Source organism: Wolffia australiana, chromosome 2, assembly GCF_029677425.1.
Source record: "Wolffia australiana isolate 7733 chromosome 2, ASM2967742v1".
Classification (NCBI taxonomy): domain Eukaryota; kingdom Viridiplantae; phylum Streptophyta; class Magnoliopsida; order Alismatales; family Araceae; genus Wolffia; species Wolffia australiana.
In genome coordinates, this window is record NC_135836.1 from 23384926 (window position 1) to 23405097 (window position 20172).

Consider the following 20172-nt stretch of genomic DNA (forward strand, 5'->3'; position numbering starts at 1 on the left):
TGACAAGGGTGACGTTCATAATTCAAAATGGAAAAATTAATCAATATCAGACGAGGGCAATAGAGCAATGTAAACCCAAAAAACATGCGCAAACTACAGCTAATGATATGATCCTTGCCGGGGAACGCATCAAGAAGGAAGAGGGTGGAGGTAACCCTGGTGGGGGTGAGGTTGGCGGATGAGCGACAGAGTGGGCATTGCCGGAGGGGAAGATACTCGATGGAGCCAACGTTGTTGAGTGAGATAGTTAACACCAAAGGGAAACAATAGATTGCAACTATCATGTCTTACCTTCCCATGACAAGGGCTACATATTTAAAGGGAAGTGCAAGACAAGAATGCCCCTAAAAGGCTTACTAGAGGGAATAGATCGTGACACTTAACGTATTAGAACTTTAAGGACGAGATAACAAAACACACTGACATTCATGAGCATTGTAACCCATGCAGGAGAGTTAAGTGAACACCACAAACAGTAAAATGTGCAAGCGCCATGTGTACATGCATGCAAGAAGATAAAACCTGAGAACCCGGTTACCTGAAATGTTTTTCCAAGTCCCATAGTGTGGGCGAGAATACACCCAAGACCAGCATCTCCAGACTTCATCTTGTGAACGGATTGAACAATGTTTTCCCACATAAATCGTATACCTGAAATCTGAAGCAACAATGAATTAGAAATTCTATACAATAGCTTCATTACTCTATTTCCTTTCACAAGCTCTTAAATCATAATGGGAATATCCGAATGAACATAAACGAAGGAAAGAGATGAACAAATTGGACGTATGAATATAAAAAACAGAGAATTGCAGAAATAAACTGGAGTAGAATAAAAAGCAAATGATTGTGACATCTCTGAGTATCTTCATTGTAGGTTCCTTCCAGCTTGTTCAACCAGACACAAAAAGCATAGGCAGTTACGAAGAAGGAAAAGGTGTTCGCTCAAATACAAAATTGGAGGGTAAGTCTCACCTATAGAAAGCACATAAGGCCGCCCTAATAGGTCCCACTATACAGACTAGACTGACCTTAATGGGTCTTCTTGTGGCACCAATATGGAAGACTGTATAGTCATCTAACTTGCGGTGTTTTGTTCAATACACTCCCCAATCAGAACTTTGTCAATGAAGGAAACATTAAACGACATTGAACATTAACGTAATCAGCATAATAGAATACTGACCAACAATACTAGAATACTGTCAAGCTAGAAGGGAGTACCAGCATAATCAGTTTCCACACTGATGCTATTCATAACCTTTGATAGACTAAAAGACAAGAAAGAAGGTAAGGGCCAAACCAGGCATCATAGAATCTTAACAAAATCAAGACCAGAATATACAGAAGCCCAAAGGTTAATTCCATCGAATAATGTCAAGTGGAGATAATTGCAAACAATTCCAAGCAAAAATGTCTATTTGTAGCATTCGTTTTTTTGTCACAAATGCAGGTAAGAGCATAGGAAGAGAGAGAGGAGGGAGGGGAGAGGGGAGAGAGAGAGAGAGACCTGGTGGGGCTTCAACTTGCCCGATATGCTGGGGGGGATTCTAATAGGTTTCTCACCATCTTCTCTTGCAAAATTTACAATATACCCGCTGATTGCGTCACCAAGGACTTTCACCTCAGTAGCTTTCATCATACGCCGATCCAAAGTAGTACTAGCATGGCCAAGGGACTTTCCGCTGAGTTGCATTATTTTAAGATGTTCCTGACGTGCCTGACAAAATGTTCAAAAGAAGGACGATGTATTAATCATATAAAAGAGCAACCAACAGAAAGCACAGAAGTACCATACCTTTTCCAGTGCAATTTTCTCTTTGGTTTTTTCCTCAAGTTCTGTGTCCTCAAGTATTCTTCTTATCCTCTTTTTCATTCTTTTCTTAATGCTGAAACCAGAATATGAATCGCAAGGTCCACGGCCAAGAAATAATTATTAAGGGCAGTCTTTATAAAAGTGCAAAACAAACTATGAAGACACTAAATGACAAAAAACAAATAAAAAGAGGATAAAAATACTTGGCATAGCGGATCAGTGATCGAATATGTTAAAACATCAACAGTATACACAAATGGCAAATATAAATAACACAAAACTTATACAAAATAGATCCGCTGTTAACAATATACCTGAATCGTTGATCGATATCCGATTCTGAAGAATCAGTGTTGATACTGATGTCTGGCACTGCGAACTCCACAAGAGCTTTGCGATAGTCCATGACAAACTCTTTCAGTTGACTGGGGGAACAGCAATAACATTGCCAATTGGAAAACATTGGCTCGGGAATGCATTTTCCATCAAGAGGTTTCTTGATACACGTTACACAAAAGAACATACAGCACGATTCACATTTAACTAACTCGCCAGACTTTCCACACCATCGACAAAAGTTTTCCGCGGCATTAGAATCCTGTAGTATGAAGTTAATGACGCAGTATTTATAATGATACTTCCACATATGTTTTGAATTGCTAGGGAGATTAAGAAAGTAAATATTAAAATGATAAATTTTCAATCAAAATACACAGAAGATAATTAATAATGGATTGATAACATGCAGGTTTTTTTTATGTAATATAAAAAAACGAGTCATATTTTCCTACCTACTTTAAAAGGAAAGCATAGATGAAGACAACAAATGGTAAAGACCCAGGAATAATCAATAAGGTTGGCTGAAATTGCCGAATGTTATCTCTGTATTTAGTGTGACACGTCCATACGTAAAGATAGTAACATTACTATTTTAATTATGCTGAATTTATATGATTAAATGACAGAAAAATATATCACATAATTTAATAACTCAAAATCGGGACAGACAAGTGGCTCTGTTCCACGGGGCATCACCTTTTTGGCAAATATTAAGACAGATCTTCCCACGGGTACACAACTTCTCTCCATGTTAGGGTATAGCCCAATAATCGGGACAGAAAAGTAAAACGCGTGCTATTGTGGTCTGCCTACAACACCATTTAGCACAGTTGGTAAAGGCTTGATCTTTATTTACATTCAATAGGTCCACGTTACCAACTGTGCTAAAAAAGTTATAATCAATGGCACGCGCATTACTTTTCATCTCAAGTAGGATGCTCTTCTTTAAACCTACCCACAACACCTGCTGCTGGCCTATCTTTTATGGTCCACACGTGCAGTGTGGTGCCTCTGATTTCCTTAATGGGATTTGATACCATTTGAATATTAAAATGCTTACCAATTCTACTAAAAGCTGTAGCTTATAGAGAGGGCGTTGCTTTTTTTCTTAAGCAGGATGTTATTCTTCAACAATAAAGAACCAGAAGCACTGTGCTAAGATATTAATATGTTACTCAGCCATGCCCCAAGAATAGAATAGAATACAGTAAATCAAAACAATATTCTCTACTCAAACAAAAAAATGCAAAGAAAAGACCCGAAATAAAACTCAAAAGATGACTAACGATTACATGATGTAGAGGATTAGATGTTGATTGTACCTTGTAACATAACATTCCTTTGATAAAACGGTGACATGATTTACAACTGATCACTTCCAGGAGAGGATGTCTGCACAACTCAGATGGACTGAGAACCTTGCGGCAAACAGTACAATGAAAATTTTCATGACCATTAATTCTCTGGCTCGAACAGGATGGAGCAGAGTCAACATCTATAACATCCACGAATTCTTGGACTTTGTCCACAGGCTCTCTCTCCCTTTTGACCAGCCCAGAAGTATCCTTCACAACACTGTGCAGCACTAGCAAATCATCATCACCATCACTGACGAAAGTTTGGACCTTCTGATCGTTCCTTTCGATATCATCAACCGCGGGAAGGATTTGACATTCTTTTGATGTTGAACAGCCAACATTATCAGCATCATGCAGTATCTTCTTGCCTCGTTCAGCACAGTACTGATCACTTAGTAAGCTCTGATCATGAATTTCTTTCTGAGTTTGTTCCGTAGACACAAAAAAGACCAAAAAATGATACCCGGCATTTAGTAAAAAAACAGTAGGAAAAGTTGGTGATGATGCATTACATATTAACTTGGTGGATGGAAGTTTCTTATGAGACCTAACTGCTACCCTTGTCTGTTAAACGGATGCAAGCATAATAGAACATGTTACCTGAGAGCATTTTCTCCATTGTCTACGCTTCTTTAATTCAAGCTGCAGCTTCTGGGAGGTCTTTGCATCATCTTCCTCTCTCACCTGCATTCATTAAGCATGACTCTTCAATCAGTTATCCAGACATTTTCCCAATAGCTCTAAATACTGAACAGTCAAACAACAAGAATAGGTTGAATATTTTAATCCTTAAACAGATAAGGAAGCAAGCATTACAACAAACAGGAAAAAAATTATGCCGGATAGAACCCTTGAGTTCTATCTTGGAACCATTTCCAAATATTTTTTAAGATCGAGGAATAGAGAGACGGGGATTGAAGAGTCAATCTGGGAGGGATAGGGATCGACACTGATGGGAACCAGACGAAGATCCAGTGAGGCAATAACGAGGAAACAAGGGATCATTAGTTGGCAGAAAGGATGTTTCCTGGACGAGGGATACTGGCAGAGTGGACATGAAAAGGGGATCAGGAATGTAGTGGATAATCCCATCTAGTTGAGAGCGGGAGAGAGATAGGGGCTCGAGCTCTGTTGCAATTTCACTTATTGGCTACAGCTATTTAAAGAGAAATGCCTAACAACCAAACGACCAAAATGCCTTTCATGGGTTAGGAGCGCATAGAATAGCCTTGCAGGTATAGAATCTTATCAAGATCTTACATGAATCCTTATGATATTTTTTTTCAAAAAAAATGTCCAACAATTTGGTTATTTTACTCTGTTAGATAATCTTAGGTTTTCTCTTTAAGTGTAATGTCGTAAGTGAGACATGTTCTATTAGAGGATCACTGCCCATCCCTTTATACTTTCCCGTCCCATTTTGTTTTCACATTTAGAGGATCACGTGACCTGTTACTTATTCTCCACGTAAGAGAATAAGTGATAGGTATTGTAATTGGGCCTTCGCCAACCAATGGGCAAAGAGTCACCATTTACCTCACTCACCCTAACTGAATGTTTGTGTTGTCTTTTCAAAACCCTAATTCGTCCCAGGGGTTGACAACTGTAGGAGAAGTAATCTCATCGCCATTCTTGGAGATTCTTGCCATACCCCTTGACCAAGGTCACTCAATGAAGTAGCATAAATAAAAATTAATTGCCTCTTGTAAAACTGTTGGTCGATGCCCTATTTTCCTATTTCTTTCTTTCTATTTCTCACTATTTCTATTTCTACTCTTGTACTTGTTAGTTATTGGACCTGGCCCATTACGAATGTAACTGTTACTGGATCTGTATTTATACAGATCATGCAAGTTAATGAAATGTGGCTTTTTGTCTTCTTCTTCTTCCAAACCCTAATCACCAGCAGTGAGAGAGGGAGATTACAGGTCCCAGAAGGGATCCTGACAAAAACAAATTATGCACACCAACCAATACCTGCAGAAGTTAGAGTAGAAAATTTAGTTTGAAAGCATTAAAGCATACTACACTTTTTCAGCCTATTAACGATGAAAATGAATTGAAAATACCAAACAGTACTGGTTCTATAAATTACTTGGGCCACATGCTAACAAAAATTACTGAGGCTGTGGTCCAGGATTCCCAGAAAGAGAACCCAAGCAGCTTACATATACAATGGTTAGATAATGCTCTTTTCTGTTACTCCATATCGTGGAAGAAAGAGTGAAGATCACCTGATAACAGTGATCAACTTGAATTTAATTTATTTTCTTTTGAAGAAATCAACTTGAATTTAATAACATGACCGACCAAAAATGGTTCTCTCTCCAACCATCACTCCCTCCAAAACCAGAATGAAACGAAACTCTCCACATCATGAAGGAAACTGTCGATATAGCCCTTCCATTAATCCCAACCTCATTGTAGTGCAGCCATATTTTAGAACCACAAGGACCCTCCACCATTCCATGCGTCACCCTGGACCGAGCCCCAGCAGGCCTCGTCAGAAACCACATCTACCCCCATGAGCTTCTGCGGACCCAGGTCGTATTGGATAACTGAGCATTTGACAAAAAGATGAGAAATTTTCTTCTCCCTATCAACACATGAGGCACTGCTTTGTCAAACTTCCTAGGCATGCAACATGCTTTGATTCAGTGCCGGCCAAGACATGGCCAACGAGACGTATGGGTTTGGACAGGTGCCCCCTTTTCTGTTCGGAAGGCCTACATGAGGCTATGCCAGGGAATCGAGGATCAACCAACAATCCAGGCATGCCGGGCCATTTGGCACCTCAAGATTCCACTAATGGTTAAGATCTTTGGATGGCTCTTACTATGCAAGAGACTGGTGACGCACATCTTCCGTTGGAGGATGTATCCTGATACCTCAGCAATGTGCACTTTGTGCACAATTGGTGACAATGACTGCAACCATTTATTTTTTGAGTGCCCTGTCGCCCATTCGATCTGGACCACCCAAGCGCACCTGGCGCAGAATGTGACGTCAGAGGTCTATTGGGAGTTCATAAGGCGAGGGGGCCCTAGGAGGAGGGAGGAGGGGGGTCGAGCATTGACAGTGCTATGGGCAATATGGCTACACCGAAATGAGACAATATTTAGGGGGGCCAAGGTGTCCAAGGACCGGCTAGCACACGAGATTGAGGGCCTCATGGCATCCTGGTTCGCTAGAGAGGGGTAACCAGATAAAGGAGGGGTTGGCCAGGTTGTGGGGAGAGTTAGCTATCTCCACCTTTGTCGGGTGACTGCCTTAAATATCTTTTCAAAAAAAAACAAATGAGGCATTGCCGATGTATTCAGGAACATATGCTTCTGGAGGGCCCTGGTCATAACTTACCCCTTCAAAAGTAACCACCCAAAAATCCTCATTTTATGAGGGAATTTTTTGCTTCCATAGAAGTTGGCAGTTAGGGATGGTAGATTCCTCTTTTGTTAGGCCCTCTCAAATCTTCTTGTATGCATCCCAAACAGAGAAGATTGTGACTCTCCATCCCCAACCATCCCGTGTCCCGCTCTAAGGCTGGAAGTAATACAAAGCCTGCTGCATTCTCAACAGTACTTCCACTCTCTGTTCTGAAAGGATGCCCTCCAAAATTCGAGTTCCATGTGTCATCCTAACATTCTCTAACCAATGCCTGGGGGTTCCTTGCCAAATCGAATAGGCTTGGGAACTACTGTAATGTACTTCGGCCCGATCAGCCACCATTCAGCAGCAAAATAATGATCCATCCCCTAGTCAGTCTTTAAATAATCTCTAAACTCGGGAAAATATTTGTCAGCGACAAGATGCCCCTTAATAGAGGTCATGTCTCACTCCCAGATCATTTCGAATCATAGTTTTCCTGCAAAACTTTCATGGCCATGTCCTCGTCCAACCCCATTATCTTGCTCACTCATTTTGCCAGCAATATGAAGCACCCCACACCCCCCTCGCTTCACTTGTTGGCTAAGCACATTCCAAGAGATCCTAGCAGATCCCCTGTCGTTCCTTCCCTCATGTCTGTTTCAAAAACAAAATCTCATGATTGCATCCAGGTGGCTTATGATTCTCTAGGCAACCTAAAGTCAGCTAGATAAAATATCTGAAGGGCTGAGAACACTTACCACAGAAGTACCAGCTGACCCCCTCTTGACGGCACCCAGCAATGCCATACCTCCCGTCTCCTCTCCACCTTTTTAATCAACGGGTTCCAATCCATGCTTCCCCTTTTCAGTGGTAATCCTAAATAGCACAAAGGTAACGTCCCAATGGACGTCCACAAGCCCAGGGCATTGTACCTCTTCCTCATGTGATAGGCAAAAATCTAAAAAGGCTAATTTTGCTCGGTTGATCTACAAACCCAGAAAATCAGCAAAAAGGTCCAGAAACGTGGAGAGATTTCTAGCTTCCTCCACAAAGACTTACATGAAAAAGGTGGTGTCATCTACATATAGTAGCAACAGGATGATGGATAGGAAGCTCCCAGTCAGAAAGCCCCTCAGCAAGCCATGGGGCCAAACATTGATTGTACATGTGGCCAGAGCATCCAACCCTAGAACAAATAACAGCGGTGCTTTCTGACATCCCTGCCTGACCCCTTATTGTTGGTGGGTCTACCCTCTGGTTGTCCATTTACCAACACTAAGAATGAGAGGGATGTAACACATTTCCTAACCTATTACACCCACTCATTTGGAAATCATCTCTTCCTCATAGAGGTCCAAAGGACCCAATCAAAAGAGTTCTACGCTTTTGCGAAATCAACTTTCGACATGAAGCCTTTATTCCTATTTCTCAACCAAGCCGCTACAATTTCACTTGCCACCACTACACCATCCTTTAACAATTGGCTTGGTATGAATACTGACTGAAAAGGTCCTATGAGTTCACCGATCACCTCCTAAATTTTTTTTTTCTTTTTTGAACAATAAAGAAGATCACCCAGCTTGGTGATCCTCCGTACACGTGGACAGGAGGGATCTAGGCCAAAAACAAATGGCCCATCATGCCCCCCATACCCTCCACCTCAGCCAGGACCAAACCAACAAAACACAAGTCTCTCCACTTCATTAATAGCCCTGTCCACCGACATTGCCGTCCCCTTGAATAAGTCCTCGTTGCGGTGGGACCATATCGCCCAAAGCACCGCGAATCTCAGCCCCCCGTCCTTGTCAAACCCATGTTGACGCCGCGGCAGTGTGGCCCATAAGACCGGCTCGACGTAATCTCTGCTAGCCCCTGGCTAGCCCATATCGCATGAGCGAGCCGACATTGGAAAAAAAGATGCTTGCACTCCTCTTCCTCCTCCGTACACAGAAGGCATAATGATGATTCTACCGGGAAAAACCTTCGACGTCTCACGCGGGTCATTGTCCGCTTCCTGGCGAGCATCCAGGCAAACACCCTAACCTTTAGAGGTATCTTTTGCCTCCAAATTGAGTGACATGCCCCTAAGATGATTGGGTCCTCATTGTGGTGTGTTCTCAACCTCTGGTATACTCGGCAGGAGAACGGACCCGATGCCCATACCCACCCATCTGTCATCCCCTCCATTGGCCTCCAGTTGCTCAGTGTTTGCAGAAGGCTTAAGAAATCCTCCACCCGTAGATTAGATAAGATGGCCGCAAAAGTTGGACACCATACACCACCCCAACACTCTTCCACCAAAGCTTGCCGATGACGGGCTAGGGCATACAGACGAGGGAACAGGTCTCGAAATCGTCCATGCGACGTCCAATTATCCAGCCAAAACCTAAAGCCGGCACCATTCCCCAATTGGGCCCGGAAAAACTCCCTGACCAAGGGAAACACCTTCCTCATCCCTCTCCAAAAGGCCGACTCCCCCCTCACCTTGTCCATCAAATTCTCCCACCCCAAATTGGAGCCGTATCTGTCCCTCACTACATCCTTAATCAAGTCATCCTCCGGTCCCACGATCCGTCTAACCCATTTCGTCAGTAGAGCCACATTCAGTGTATCTAGGTCAGGTACTCCAAGTCCACCCTGTTTAGTTGGCGTGCAGATGTCATTCCATGAAACCAGCGCCATGCCACACCCCTCCCCTGCGTTTTCCCCCTTCCAAAAGAATCTCCGCATGAGCCCGCTCAGGCGTTTCTTAACACCCACCGGACTTTTAAACACGGATAGGTAAAAGGTTAGTATTGCTGATAGTACAGATCGCAATAGCACTAGTCTCCCCCCTCGCGACAGAACTCTCTCTTTCCATCCCTCCAAGCGTCTCTCCACCTTCTCCACCATTGGTTGCCAATCTGCTTTTTGTAGGTTACCGACAGATAGGGGTAGCCCCAGGTATCTCATAGGCAGTGATCCCATTGGTGTTTCAAGTGCACTGGCACACTGGGTCTCCTCCTCCGCCGATAGAGCAAAACCCACAAATTCTGATTTTTCTCTATTGATGTGCAGTCCTGAACAATCCACGAACACCCGCAGGAGTGCCGCCAAATTCTTGGCCTCCTCCACCGATCCCTCGATGAAGAACAATGCATCATCGGCATACTGTAGCAGAGGGATGCCCAATGGTTGGCTCGGCGTCTGGAAACCTCTAATACGACCCCTCCCACATACCAAGGATGTACTTATGGCTAATACATCAGCTGCCAGAACAAAAAACATCGGTGCTAGAGGACACCCTTGTTCGATCCCTCTCAGCGGTTTAATACACCCCCCTTAAGGGCGTCCATGTACCAACACCGCAAAAGACTGAGACGTCACGCATCGCTTCACCCATTTGATCCATTCCTCCGAGAAACCCCTCCTTCGTAACAATGCCCATAGGAATCGTCAATCCAAAGAGTCATATGCCTTCGCAAAATCTACCTTCCACATGAACCCCTTGGTCCCATTCTCCTTCCACGAAGCAATAATCTCCCCTGCCAAGACTGCACAGTCAACTAGCTGTCTACCCAGAACAAAGGCAGACTGAAACGGACCAACCAAGTCCCCAAGCACCCCTTGTAATCGATTGGCCAGTACCTTTGCAACTATAAGATATATGGAGTTGGATAGCGATATGGGCCGGTAGTCGCCTACATTTTCTGCCCCTTGCCGCTTCGGTAGCAAATATATGAAGGATTTATTTATCCTTTCCATATTTGCTTGAGGGTTTCTGAGCTCCCCCAATGTGGCCATCACATCCTATTTGACCACATTCCAGAATTCCTTGTAGAAAAACACCGGTATGCCGTCCGGTCCCGGGGCGCCTTCGCCATTCAATCCTGCCATAGCTGCCCGAACCTCCGCCATATCAAAAGGCCGCACCAAATCATCTCTTGGACCTTGGGTTATTTGGGACGCCCCTTGGCCCGTCCACCGCCATCTGTTCGGGCCCCCCCCCCGCCGTGACATCGGACGAAAGTGCTCCGCCATTGCTCGACCCACTGCCCGCGTGCCGGTAAGCCTCTGTGATCCTATAACCTCTGCGTGCCGATCACCTCCTATAATATGTTCACTAGAACCTTTGTAATGATGAGATAGATGGAATCGTACAATGAAATGGGTTGAAAGTAGCTAACTTTAATGGCTCCTAAGCGTTTCGGTAGAAAAAATAACTGTGACCTGTTACGTTGCTTTAAGCCATAGCTTCCCTGCCGAAACTCCTACAGCATGTCCATAACCTCTACTTCAACCATTTTCTTGAATTCTGGGAAAAGAGTCGGCACCTGGGGTGCCTTCCCCATTTAGCCCCTTAATTTCCACACTCACTGTGAAGCTCCTTAATTGCCCATTAACTGCCCATGAATCTACACCAGAAGCTCCGTCCACTTAGGAGTGCGTCACAAACACGCTCTGTTGCTCCTGTGTAACCTTGTTGGCCCCTCAAAAGCTCCATTTCCATTTGCTTTTGACTTCACGCCTAGAAAAAACTTGAAAGTGCTGCACCAGCTCTAGATCAACTGCCTATGAACCGTCAAATTCCTGACTCCCCATCTGCACCTTTCGTATTTCGTTTGATCCTCTTCTTCCATTTCCCATGAGGTGAAAGAATCTGGTGTTGGAAGCGCCTTTTTTTCTGCCATTGCTGCTTTGATCTTTGTCTCCAGTCCATCTCCACTTTCAAATACTCCTTGGCAACCACTTCTCAATATTTCCTTCATTCTTTGGACTCCTCTTTTGATTGGCTCTTGTGTCATCTAGGTCATCCAGCTGCTTGATGCCTACCAAGGAATCTATCAGCCTTTTGTTCCTCTCCTCTCAAATGCGTTTTTTGACTCCCAGAGATCTTCCCAAAGACCTGCTAGCTATGTAGCTAGTATGAGCGCGGCCGCACCCTGTCCGGACTGTACTGACCACCACTTCTCTACATCTTTCTTGAACCCTTCTTCTCGCAGCCAGGATACATCCATCCAAAAGTTTGTAGCCCAACCCTGCCCCTCTTGTGTTTGCCACACAACAGTGGAATCGTCCAACAAAGACCTCGTGAGTGAGCACATATCCACCATGGGAAATGCTCTACCAGATCAATCGAGCATAAGAACATATCTAGAGGGGACTGTGTGGGGCCCCTTCATGCACCACTATGTATGTATATAACCTTTTGGTCCCATTTCCCCGAACCCTGCGCCTGAAATAAATGACCCAAAGTCTGCCAAACCCCAGTCTTGTCCACCTGCTCAATTAGGTCAATTCCATGCCTATAGTGTTACATTGATGTCACCCTCAAAAAGTACTGGGAACTCCTGGAAAGCAGATGTCACTCTGTATAGCTTACGCCAAAGGGAGTGCCGCAGAGCATTGGCAACAGGGTCGTACACTGAGGTAACTACCAATTCAAACACATCATATCTCTGTTTCAACTTAACTACAGCCATAAACTGCGTCATCCACCCATCCCCTTTGGAAAACAGCATCTCATTCCATTCAACCACCAAACCTCCAGAGTGCCCCACCACATTCACTGCTAGGATACCATCAAGAAATCCTTGTCCTACCATTTTTCCATCCCTTGCATCAAAACTTTCCAACATTGTCTCTTGCAAGCAAACCACGACTGTGTCCTATTCTCTCTAGTATCTCCCCACCACTTCTTGCCTTCTCTCTGTTAAGACATGATATGAGAATACAAAAGCATTATACAGAGAGTTGGAACCATGAAGTCTACATCTTTCCCAATAATCAAAATCAATATGAATAATACGTAAGAGAAACTTTTGGCCAATTAAACAAATAATGATATGGTATCCAACTTTAATACAAGGTGAGAGCCATTAATTTAAAATGAGCTACAACTTGCTTTAAAAGAAAAACAAACATTCAGTAAATGAGGAGATATGCCTCGATTGCAGACTCCAAATATGGCAGGACAGCAAGAATGCACTAACCCCGGAAAGAAAATATTTTATATTTCACCATAAAAATATTACTCCAAGAAAGCAAGTGAAACAATTACCAAACAATGATTATGGCAGAACGATTGGGGGGAGGAAAATGGACAAATATTGATGAAAAGTAAAACTGAAAAGATATAATGAAACTTTTACCTTCCTAAAATTTCTCTTCTGCTCTTCGGACAGATCAATGGCTTTCTCATTAGCAATTGCATCTGCATAGAATGGGTCACAAGAATCCATCGGAATTTCATCTATTTCTTCCACCTGCCAAAACGATATATATCCCTTAATGTACCTACTGAATAAGGTAGACACCAATCTAAGCTGATGGAAGACGATTGAGAAAAGTAGACTGATGTAAGGAAAATATGTTCATAACCAGTTTTTAAAATATATATATATGTTCACAACCAATTTTATGTGGTAAAATAGATCTACCATTGCGATAAGTCCCTAATTATGACATGCCAGAGTTTTTTAAAAGAATGTGTGTCAGTCGTAAACTGATACACCAGAGTCATATGTGGCTTACGTGAGTAAGCCCATCAAATAAAGGAGCAAGACTCAAGATCCAGCATATAGGAACCTGGTCAGCCATTTAGAGATATTCCACCTTACTCGGACCTGGTTCAGCCCTGCGATCTTGACATGTTTCTCTTACAACCATCCTGATGGTTGACATTGGAATGCTTTTTCCAAGAAAAAGAGGGAAGATCACACAAAATAAATGATCAACCCAAAATTAATAATATATATAGCCGTGAAAAATACATGACTCACCAGCTTGGTCCCCTTTCCGTCCTTCACTTCCCATGAAACCAGTAGGATATACATGAATCAGAAAGCTATGCATGTCCTTTTTTGAAAGAAGATAGTAAGAATCATCATTTGCATCTTATGCAGTGGCCATGACTGCCCCATTGCAACGATTTGTGACTTCACCGTGCCAGACTTTCTAAAGAAGCCATTTTAGCACAATGTTTGAAATCGGATATGATACATCAGGTCAAATTAACCTAGTAAAGTTCCATCGGTAAAAAAGAATATAAATAAAACTAGACTCTTGATACCAAAGGTAAATCAAAGTTTACACTCTCGATTCCTTTTTAAAAAAGGTTTACATTCTTGGTCCTGGCATTTTTCTTCACAAAAAAGCCATTTCATTCATAAGTTAATGATTATCCAATCCAAAACCTTTTCCATCCAGAAGTGCTGCAGCAGTCTGCCGCTTGGAGGGCGCAACACTTTCTGAAAGTCACCAAGGTATCATTTGGATAATATCACAAGGGATCATTTGGAGGACAGGGAGGAAGGAACAGGAACTTACTGCGAGATGTCTTAAATCCTAACTGTCTTAGATTTATCTCTTACACCTTCATTCCCCCCATCCTCTCATTAGTAAAGAACAAACACACTCTTTTCTGATTCCCCAAACAACCTTAGAATGCAAAAGAATCATAGGATACACGAATACTAGATTAACCAGCACATCATCCCACTAAAGTCTGAAATTCTCAATTAAAGGATGTTTTGTTGGAATAACATAACACACAAAACAATGAACAAGGTCGCTGAAGAGCATAAGAAAAATCCACAAGACCTAACTGTAGACGCAAATTGCATAAAGAAACTTGCACTTTAATCTCACCTCATCAACTCCAGGCAAGTTCAGCCCCATAAGAGAAGCTTGCTGGGGCGTGCTGGCAAGGTAAACGGAAGCCCAATTCTTGCTCCCAAAGGAAACTCTATCTTGAGAGGACAAAGTCGATTGAACTATCTCTGAAAATGCAGCCCAGTCCCCCTCTGAGTTCTCCACTGCAGTTATTTGCTTGTCTGCTGGCAACTTTTTGGCAAGGAAACCGCTTGCGCCCTCCTCCATCACCCTGCCATGCCGTCTGATGGCATGGGAAGAATAAGAACAAGTTGAGGTGAAAATTAAAATTCTAGCCTTTCGGCAGTACAATGAGTACCTTCTTATTGGTCGACAAGACTGAAGGTAGTTTTCAGCATTATTGATTGCCTGATCTAGTTCACTTGACAACTGGCCACCAACCCAATGAGCCATTCTCTTCCAGGTCTCAGTAGAGCAACGATCACCTGCTTGGCTTTCAATCATCCGAAAGAGTTTGGGAAGCTCGACGCCTGCACCATCAAGTTGTTCCTAAGAAGAAGATGATGACAGTGAGCAGACTAGAACCCACTGCTATAACAAGTTTTAATTGGATACCCGTTCAATTCTTCAATTGACAACAAGATTCCAACGATCAAATAAAATAGAATTTGTTATAGCATGTGTTACAACGATCGAATGAGATGAAATGCTTACCAACAGCAGGGAACTCTCAGTCTCGAGTTCATTAAGTGTGGATTCCCACATTTCGATGTAGGTTTCCATTTCTTCTGATACGGCAGCCTCTAACTGCGCGTTAACTAAATAATAAGCATTCTAAAAACAGCAACCATCATGTGGAGGGGTATTTGTTGGAAATGAAAAGGATGACAGCAACCTCTTCGCCCTGAAAGTTTTTGGAAAGTTCTGCTTCCACTTCGCTTTTCACTTTCTCAAGAGACTCCTTCTCCAGTGATTCTTGGGCCTCTGCTGCCTAAACAAATGTCAGAAAAAAAAACTGGGATAGGTCAGCTCATATTTCAAAGAAAATCTTCATTTGCAGAAGAATGCTTTTACCTTACTCTCAACATCTAAAAATTCTGTAATAAGCTCTTCAACTTCAGCATCAGTCAACGGAACCTGTTAGACACATGCTAAACATGAAATTCCTTCACAATTGAAACATCTAGGGGCGTATACGGGGAAAAATTTTCCATTAATAAGAGATTTTAATACAAACATCCAAACAACAACAAAAATGAACAGCGTTTCAATTAAGCTCGCCCGTTCATAATGAGCAATCAACTACTTCCACCATATTTCATGAGTGACAGGCATCAATCCAATGACTGAAGATAAAACAGATTTTTTTTTGAAAAAAAGATAAAATAGAATTTTAAATAAATCTTCAAAAAAAGAATCTATTCAGAAGGGAGTTTGAAAGAAAAATTCTTCAATAAGTCACTTCCATGCTCCATATTGCTTTTCAGTCGTTGGAATATTGTGCGAGAAAGAAATGAGGATTGTTTTAACTGAGGAGGACATGCTCTTCATTCCCCACCACAGGATAATACACAGCTCCGACTCAGAGTGCAAAGGAACTTCTCACCAAAAATACTTTTGGCATTATAGCACAAGCATACGAAAATAAAGCAAAATTTTTTCTATAGTCCGAGGTGGGCCAAAATGCTGCACCTAGCACTACTAGCTAAAAAAATGCAACCAGCATATTAACATACCTCAGCATTGGATTCATCCTTGGATTCGTATTCTGACATGTCGTCCTCTGAGTCGCAAATAAATGAGTCGCTAGCTTCAGAATCAGAGCTTTCCTGAGTTTCATGGGTCTCTTCTAATCCATTACTTGCGTCTTTTACCTTGTCATCAAAAATTGTCTCGGTGTTATTATCTCGTTGGGTATCTTCAACCAGATCTTTACTCGATTCCATTCCCCCCATCCCAGAAACCACAGAGGTATCTTCAACCAGATCTTTACTCAATTCCATTCCCCCCATCCTAGAAACCACATAGGTATCTTCAACCAGATATTTACTCAATTCCATTCCCCCCATCCCAGAAACCACAGAGGTATCTTCAACCAGATCTTTACTCGATTCCATTCCCCCCATCCCAGAAACCACAGGGGTATCTTCAACCAGATCTTTACTCAATTCCATTCCCCCCATCCTAGAAACCACAGAGGTATCTTCAACCAGATAGTTACTCGATTCCATTCCCCACATCCCAGAAACCACAGAGGTATCTTCAACCAGATCTTTACTCGATTTCATTCCCCCCATCCCAGACACCACAGAGGTAGTCGCTCTTTCTTCTGGATTTGCCTCCCCTTCAATTTCGCATTCTCCCATTTTCTCCATTGTTGGCATTACTCGATCATTCTAGAGCAGCGAATACCCTTCACTTTATTTTGTAACATCTATGCTTTCTCCGGAAGAATACCCTTCATATCCTGCCATATCAGATCATCATTAACTACATAGGCCACAATGAGTAAATCCGAGAAATGAAGAACTAAGTTCAAACCGAGAAACTACATGCAATAAACTATTGTATGCTGAATTTCTTTTAGACTGTTTAAACCGAGACCGGATTGCCCATCTCATTATGACTACCCGCCTCAGACTCCTAATGCGTGTCCGGGAAGAAACTTGAGGGCCATAATAGAGAAAAAAAACCCTAATGACCAAATGCATCCCCGCTTAGCTACCAGCAACACAGCGCAAATGATGCTCGTTGTTGCATGCCACATCACAGCTGAAGCAGGGACGACTGTTCTTCTTCGAGAGAAGACGATGATGCTCCGGATATGTTATTCGTAAAGAAAGATACAGATTCATGAGACAAATTCAGCCTCAAGATGGTTCAAGTTTCCGAATTGAACCATAAAAATAACAATTATAGATCAAAAACGTAAAACCAAAATATAATTTATTTTACTGGAAGATACAGATTCAGGATACAGATTCAGCCAAAGAATGATTTAAGTTCCAGAATTGAACCGTAAATTAGGATCGGGAAGATCAACAATGTGAGATCAAAATATTATATATTTTATGAAAAGCCGGAATCCTTACCGGCGTTGTCCTCAGAAGACCTTCCCAATCTGCGGGGATAACCTTGCTGGAAAAATCGCTCAGCGATCAGTCGAAAGGGTAAATATTTGAACAGATGCTCGAACTGTCGATGTAACAGCCTTCCACTACCCCATTATTTAGAACTCCGATTGGATCCAAGCATTTGGCCCAATTTTTTTTGTGGAATCGTTCGGCCCAGCAGTTCCATAGACTTCAGCTCAATTGTGCGAAAGTAAAAGATATTTGTGAAATAATACCCCACCGTCCAGAAATAGATGATGGTGAAGGTAGGGTTCCACAAACACTTCGTCACGTCCTCCGTCACGTCTTCCGTATCGTCTCACGTCACGTCTTCCGTCCCGTCTTCCGTCATGTCTTTTGTCCCGTCTTCGGTCCTGTCTTCCGTATCATCTCACGTCACGTCTTCCGTCCCATCTTCCGTCCTGTCTTCCGTCCCGTCTTCCGTCACGTCTTCCGTCCCGTCTTCAGTCCCATCTTCCGTCACGTCTTCCGTCACGTATTCCATTCCGTCTTCCGTCCCGTCTTCCGTCATGCCTTCCCACACGTCTTCCATCATGACTTCCAAGACGTCTTCCATCACATCGTCCGTCATACCTTCTGTCATGTCTCCAGTCTCTTCACGGGTGGCGTAGAAGATGAAGACATGATGGAAAATGGGAGTAGAGTTGGTCGTGCGGTGCGGTGCGAAAATTTGCACCGAGTGTGCGAATTTTCACATGCACAAAATGGCCTGTGAGATGTGCGGTGCGGTTTCGTGCGGAAATTCGCACCGCACAACACACTTATTCGCACATCGTTGTAGAGGGTGGGGCGCGGTCGTCGGCAGCGAGTAGGAAGGTGAGGCCGACGACGACGGTCGTCAGCGTGCGAGGGTGGGGGGCGGTGGGCTGCAGGGGGCGAGGGGATCGTCAACGAGAGAGGGCGGCGGGGGCAGGAAGGGGGGGCCGGCGGGAAGGGGGTGCGGGCTGGAAGGGGGCGCGGACTGGGAGGGGGTAGGTGGGGCGGGCAGGTGGGTGGAGGTGGAGCCAGGCGCGGCTGGTAGGGGAGGGTGGGTAGGGGGTTGGTGGCGGTCGTCAGTGAGAGAGGGCGGGGCGGCGGGGGAGGGGGGCGCGGGCGGCCGGGGGAGGAGGGCCTTCGAAAATCCGCACCGCACCGATCCTTGCGCGGTGTGCGAAATTCGAACCATGCCGCACAATCGCACAATTTGGAACCGCACGCACGCTTTGGACCATCCCTTTATGGGAGACATAAAAAATTTCGGGGATGATGACATAGTGGATGACAGAGGGGTCTAGATGGAATGGCATGACCAGATGAAATGTCTGGATGGTGGTGTTGATGACTTAAAAAGATATGAGAAAAAGGAAATTAATAAAATCATTATGTTGAAAATAGAGGATTGAAGCTGTTGCTTAAACAAACTAATTTGTTTAATCATTTTTTAAAAATTGAAAAACGTCATAGGATATTTCGTAATTAATTTTATTCAAAATGATAGCTATTAAACCCCCCCTTTAGTGGACATTTTCGAATGTATTCAACAATCCTGAATATATATATCTTTGAAAATTAACAATGTGGCCTTGATAATAAGTGAATATTATTTTTTTACATGCATAAATTTGAAAAAAATGTTCTTGTTACATATGCTTAGAGAAATTATCATACAAGTTTTAGAAAGAGGGAATGCATAAAATACACAGAAATAACATTTATAAAGTAAAAAACACAAACCTTGTAGTCATGAATTAACAAATCCCTCTAATTACAAAATAGCATAATGGGTCTTTAGGCTTGGATGATAGGATAATTTAGTATTGTCATTAATATTCTAAAAAATGAAGTAACTAGATAAATAATGGCAGTTCCTTAGTCCGGAATTTACATTAATACTGTAATAAAACTATCTCCTTCTCTCTAAAAAATATGTATGGCATTGAGCTGTTTAAACGACGACTTTTTAAAAGAATGAAAAATGTTATAATGTTGAAGTTTGTAGAAATTGTAATACAAGTTTAAGAAAACAAAGATGATAAAAAATACTTATACATTAGTTAAACAAAAAAATATGACTATAGTTATACTACCTCATCAATTGACAACCTTTTTTTTGAAGAAAAAGAGTAAAGATCACCTTAAATCAGTGATTATCCTGAAATTACTAATATATATGGTCGTTTAAGATACATGCCCAACCAGCATAGTCCCCATTCTATCCTTCACTTCTTGCTAAACTAGAAGGAGATACAACTATCCATGTCATAGACCAGCAACACAACCCTTCCCTCAAACACAACCTCATTGTGGTGCAGCCATTTGGACTAGAACACAGCGAGTAGCCTTCCCTACCCCGAGCGTCATCTGCACGCACCACCCTTGAGCGAGCTCCATCATGCCTCATTGGATGTTACATCCACTCGATGAAATTCTGCAATCTCCAAAGTGCATGCACGAAAGAACACTAGAAAAACATGCGAGAGCAGTCTTTCTTGCCTTGTCCACCCATGGGGCACAATGGTGATGTGTTTGGGATCATGTGCTTTTGAAAGACTCGGATCATAAATTGTCTCCTAAGAAGCAGTCATCA

At 42.8% G+C, this 20172-nt stretch overlaps 1 protein-coding gene across 1 annotated transcript in view; it reads right to left on the minus strand.

Annotated features, from left to right (window-relative positions):
- ATRX (P-loop containing nucleoside triphosphate hydrolases superfamily protein) overlaps positions 1-17760 on the minus strand; it is a 26848-nt gene extending 9088 nt beyond the window's left edge. The window contains exons 1-14 of the mRNA XM_078571556.1: positions 17565-17760; positions 16209-16939; positions 15547-15609; positions 15368-15463; positions 15187-15279; positions 14831-15021; positions 14509-14755; positions 13011-13124; positions 4114-4197; positions 3478-3933; positions 2131-2414; positions 1799-1889; positions 1511-1720; positions 539-658 (exon numbers count right to left, since the gene is read on the minus strand). Of these exons, the coding sequence (XP_078427682.1) occupies positions 539-658; positions 1511-1720; positions 1799-1889; positions 2131-2414; positions 3478-3933; positions 4114-4197; positions 13011-13124; positions 14509-14755; positions 14831-15021; positions 15187-15279; positions 15368-15463; positions 15547-15609; positions 16209-16856 (2697 nt within the window). The 5' untranslated portion in view covers positions 16857-16939; positions 17565-17760. The remainder of the gene's footprint in view (positions 1-538; positions 659-1510; positions 1721-1798; positions 1890-2130; positions 2415-3477; positions 3934-4113; positions 4198-13010; positions 13125-14508; positions 14756-14830; positions 15022-15186; positions 15280-15367; positions 15464-15546; positions 15610-16208; positions 16940-17564) is intronic.
- Between the last annotated feature and the right edge of the window lie 2412 nt (positions 17761-20172).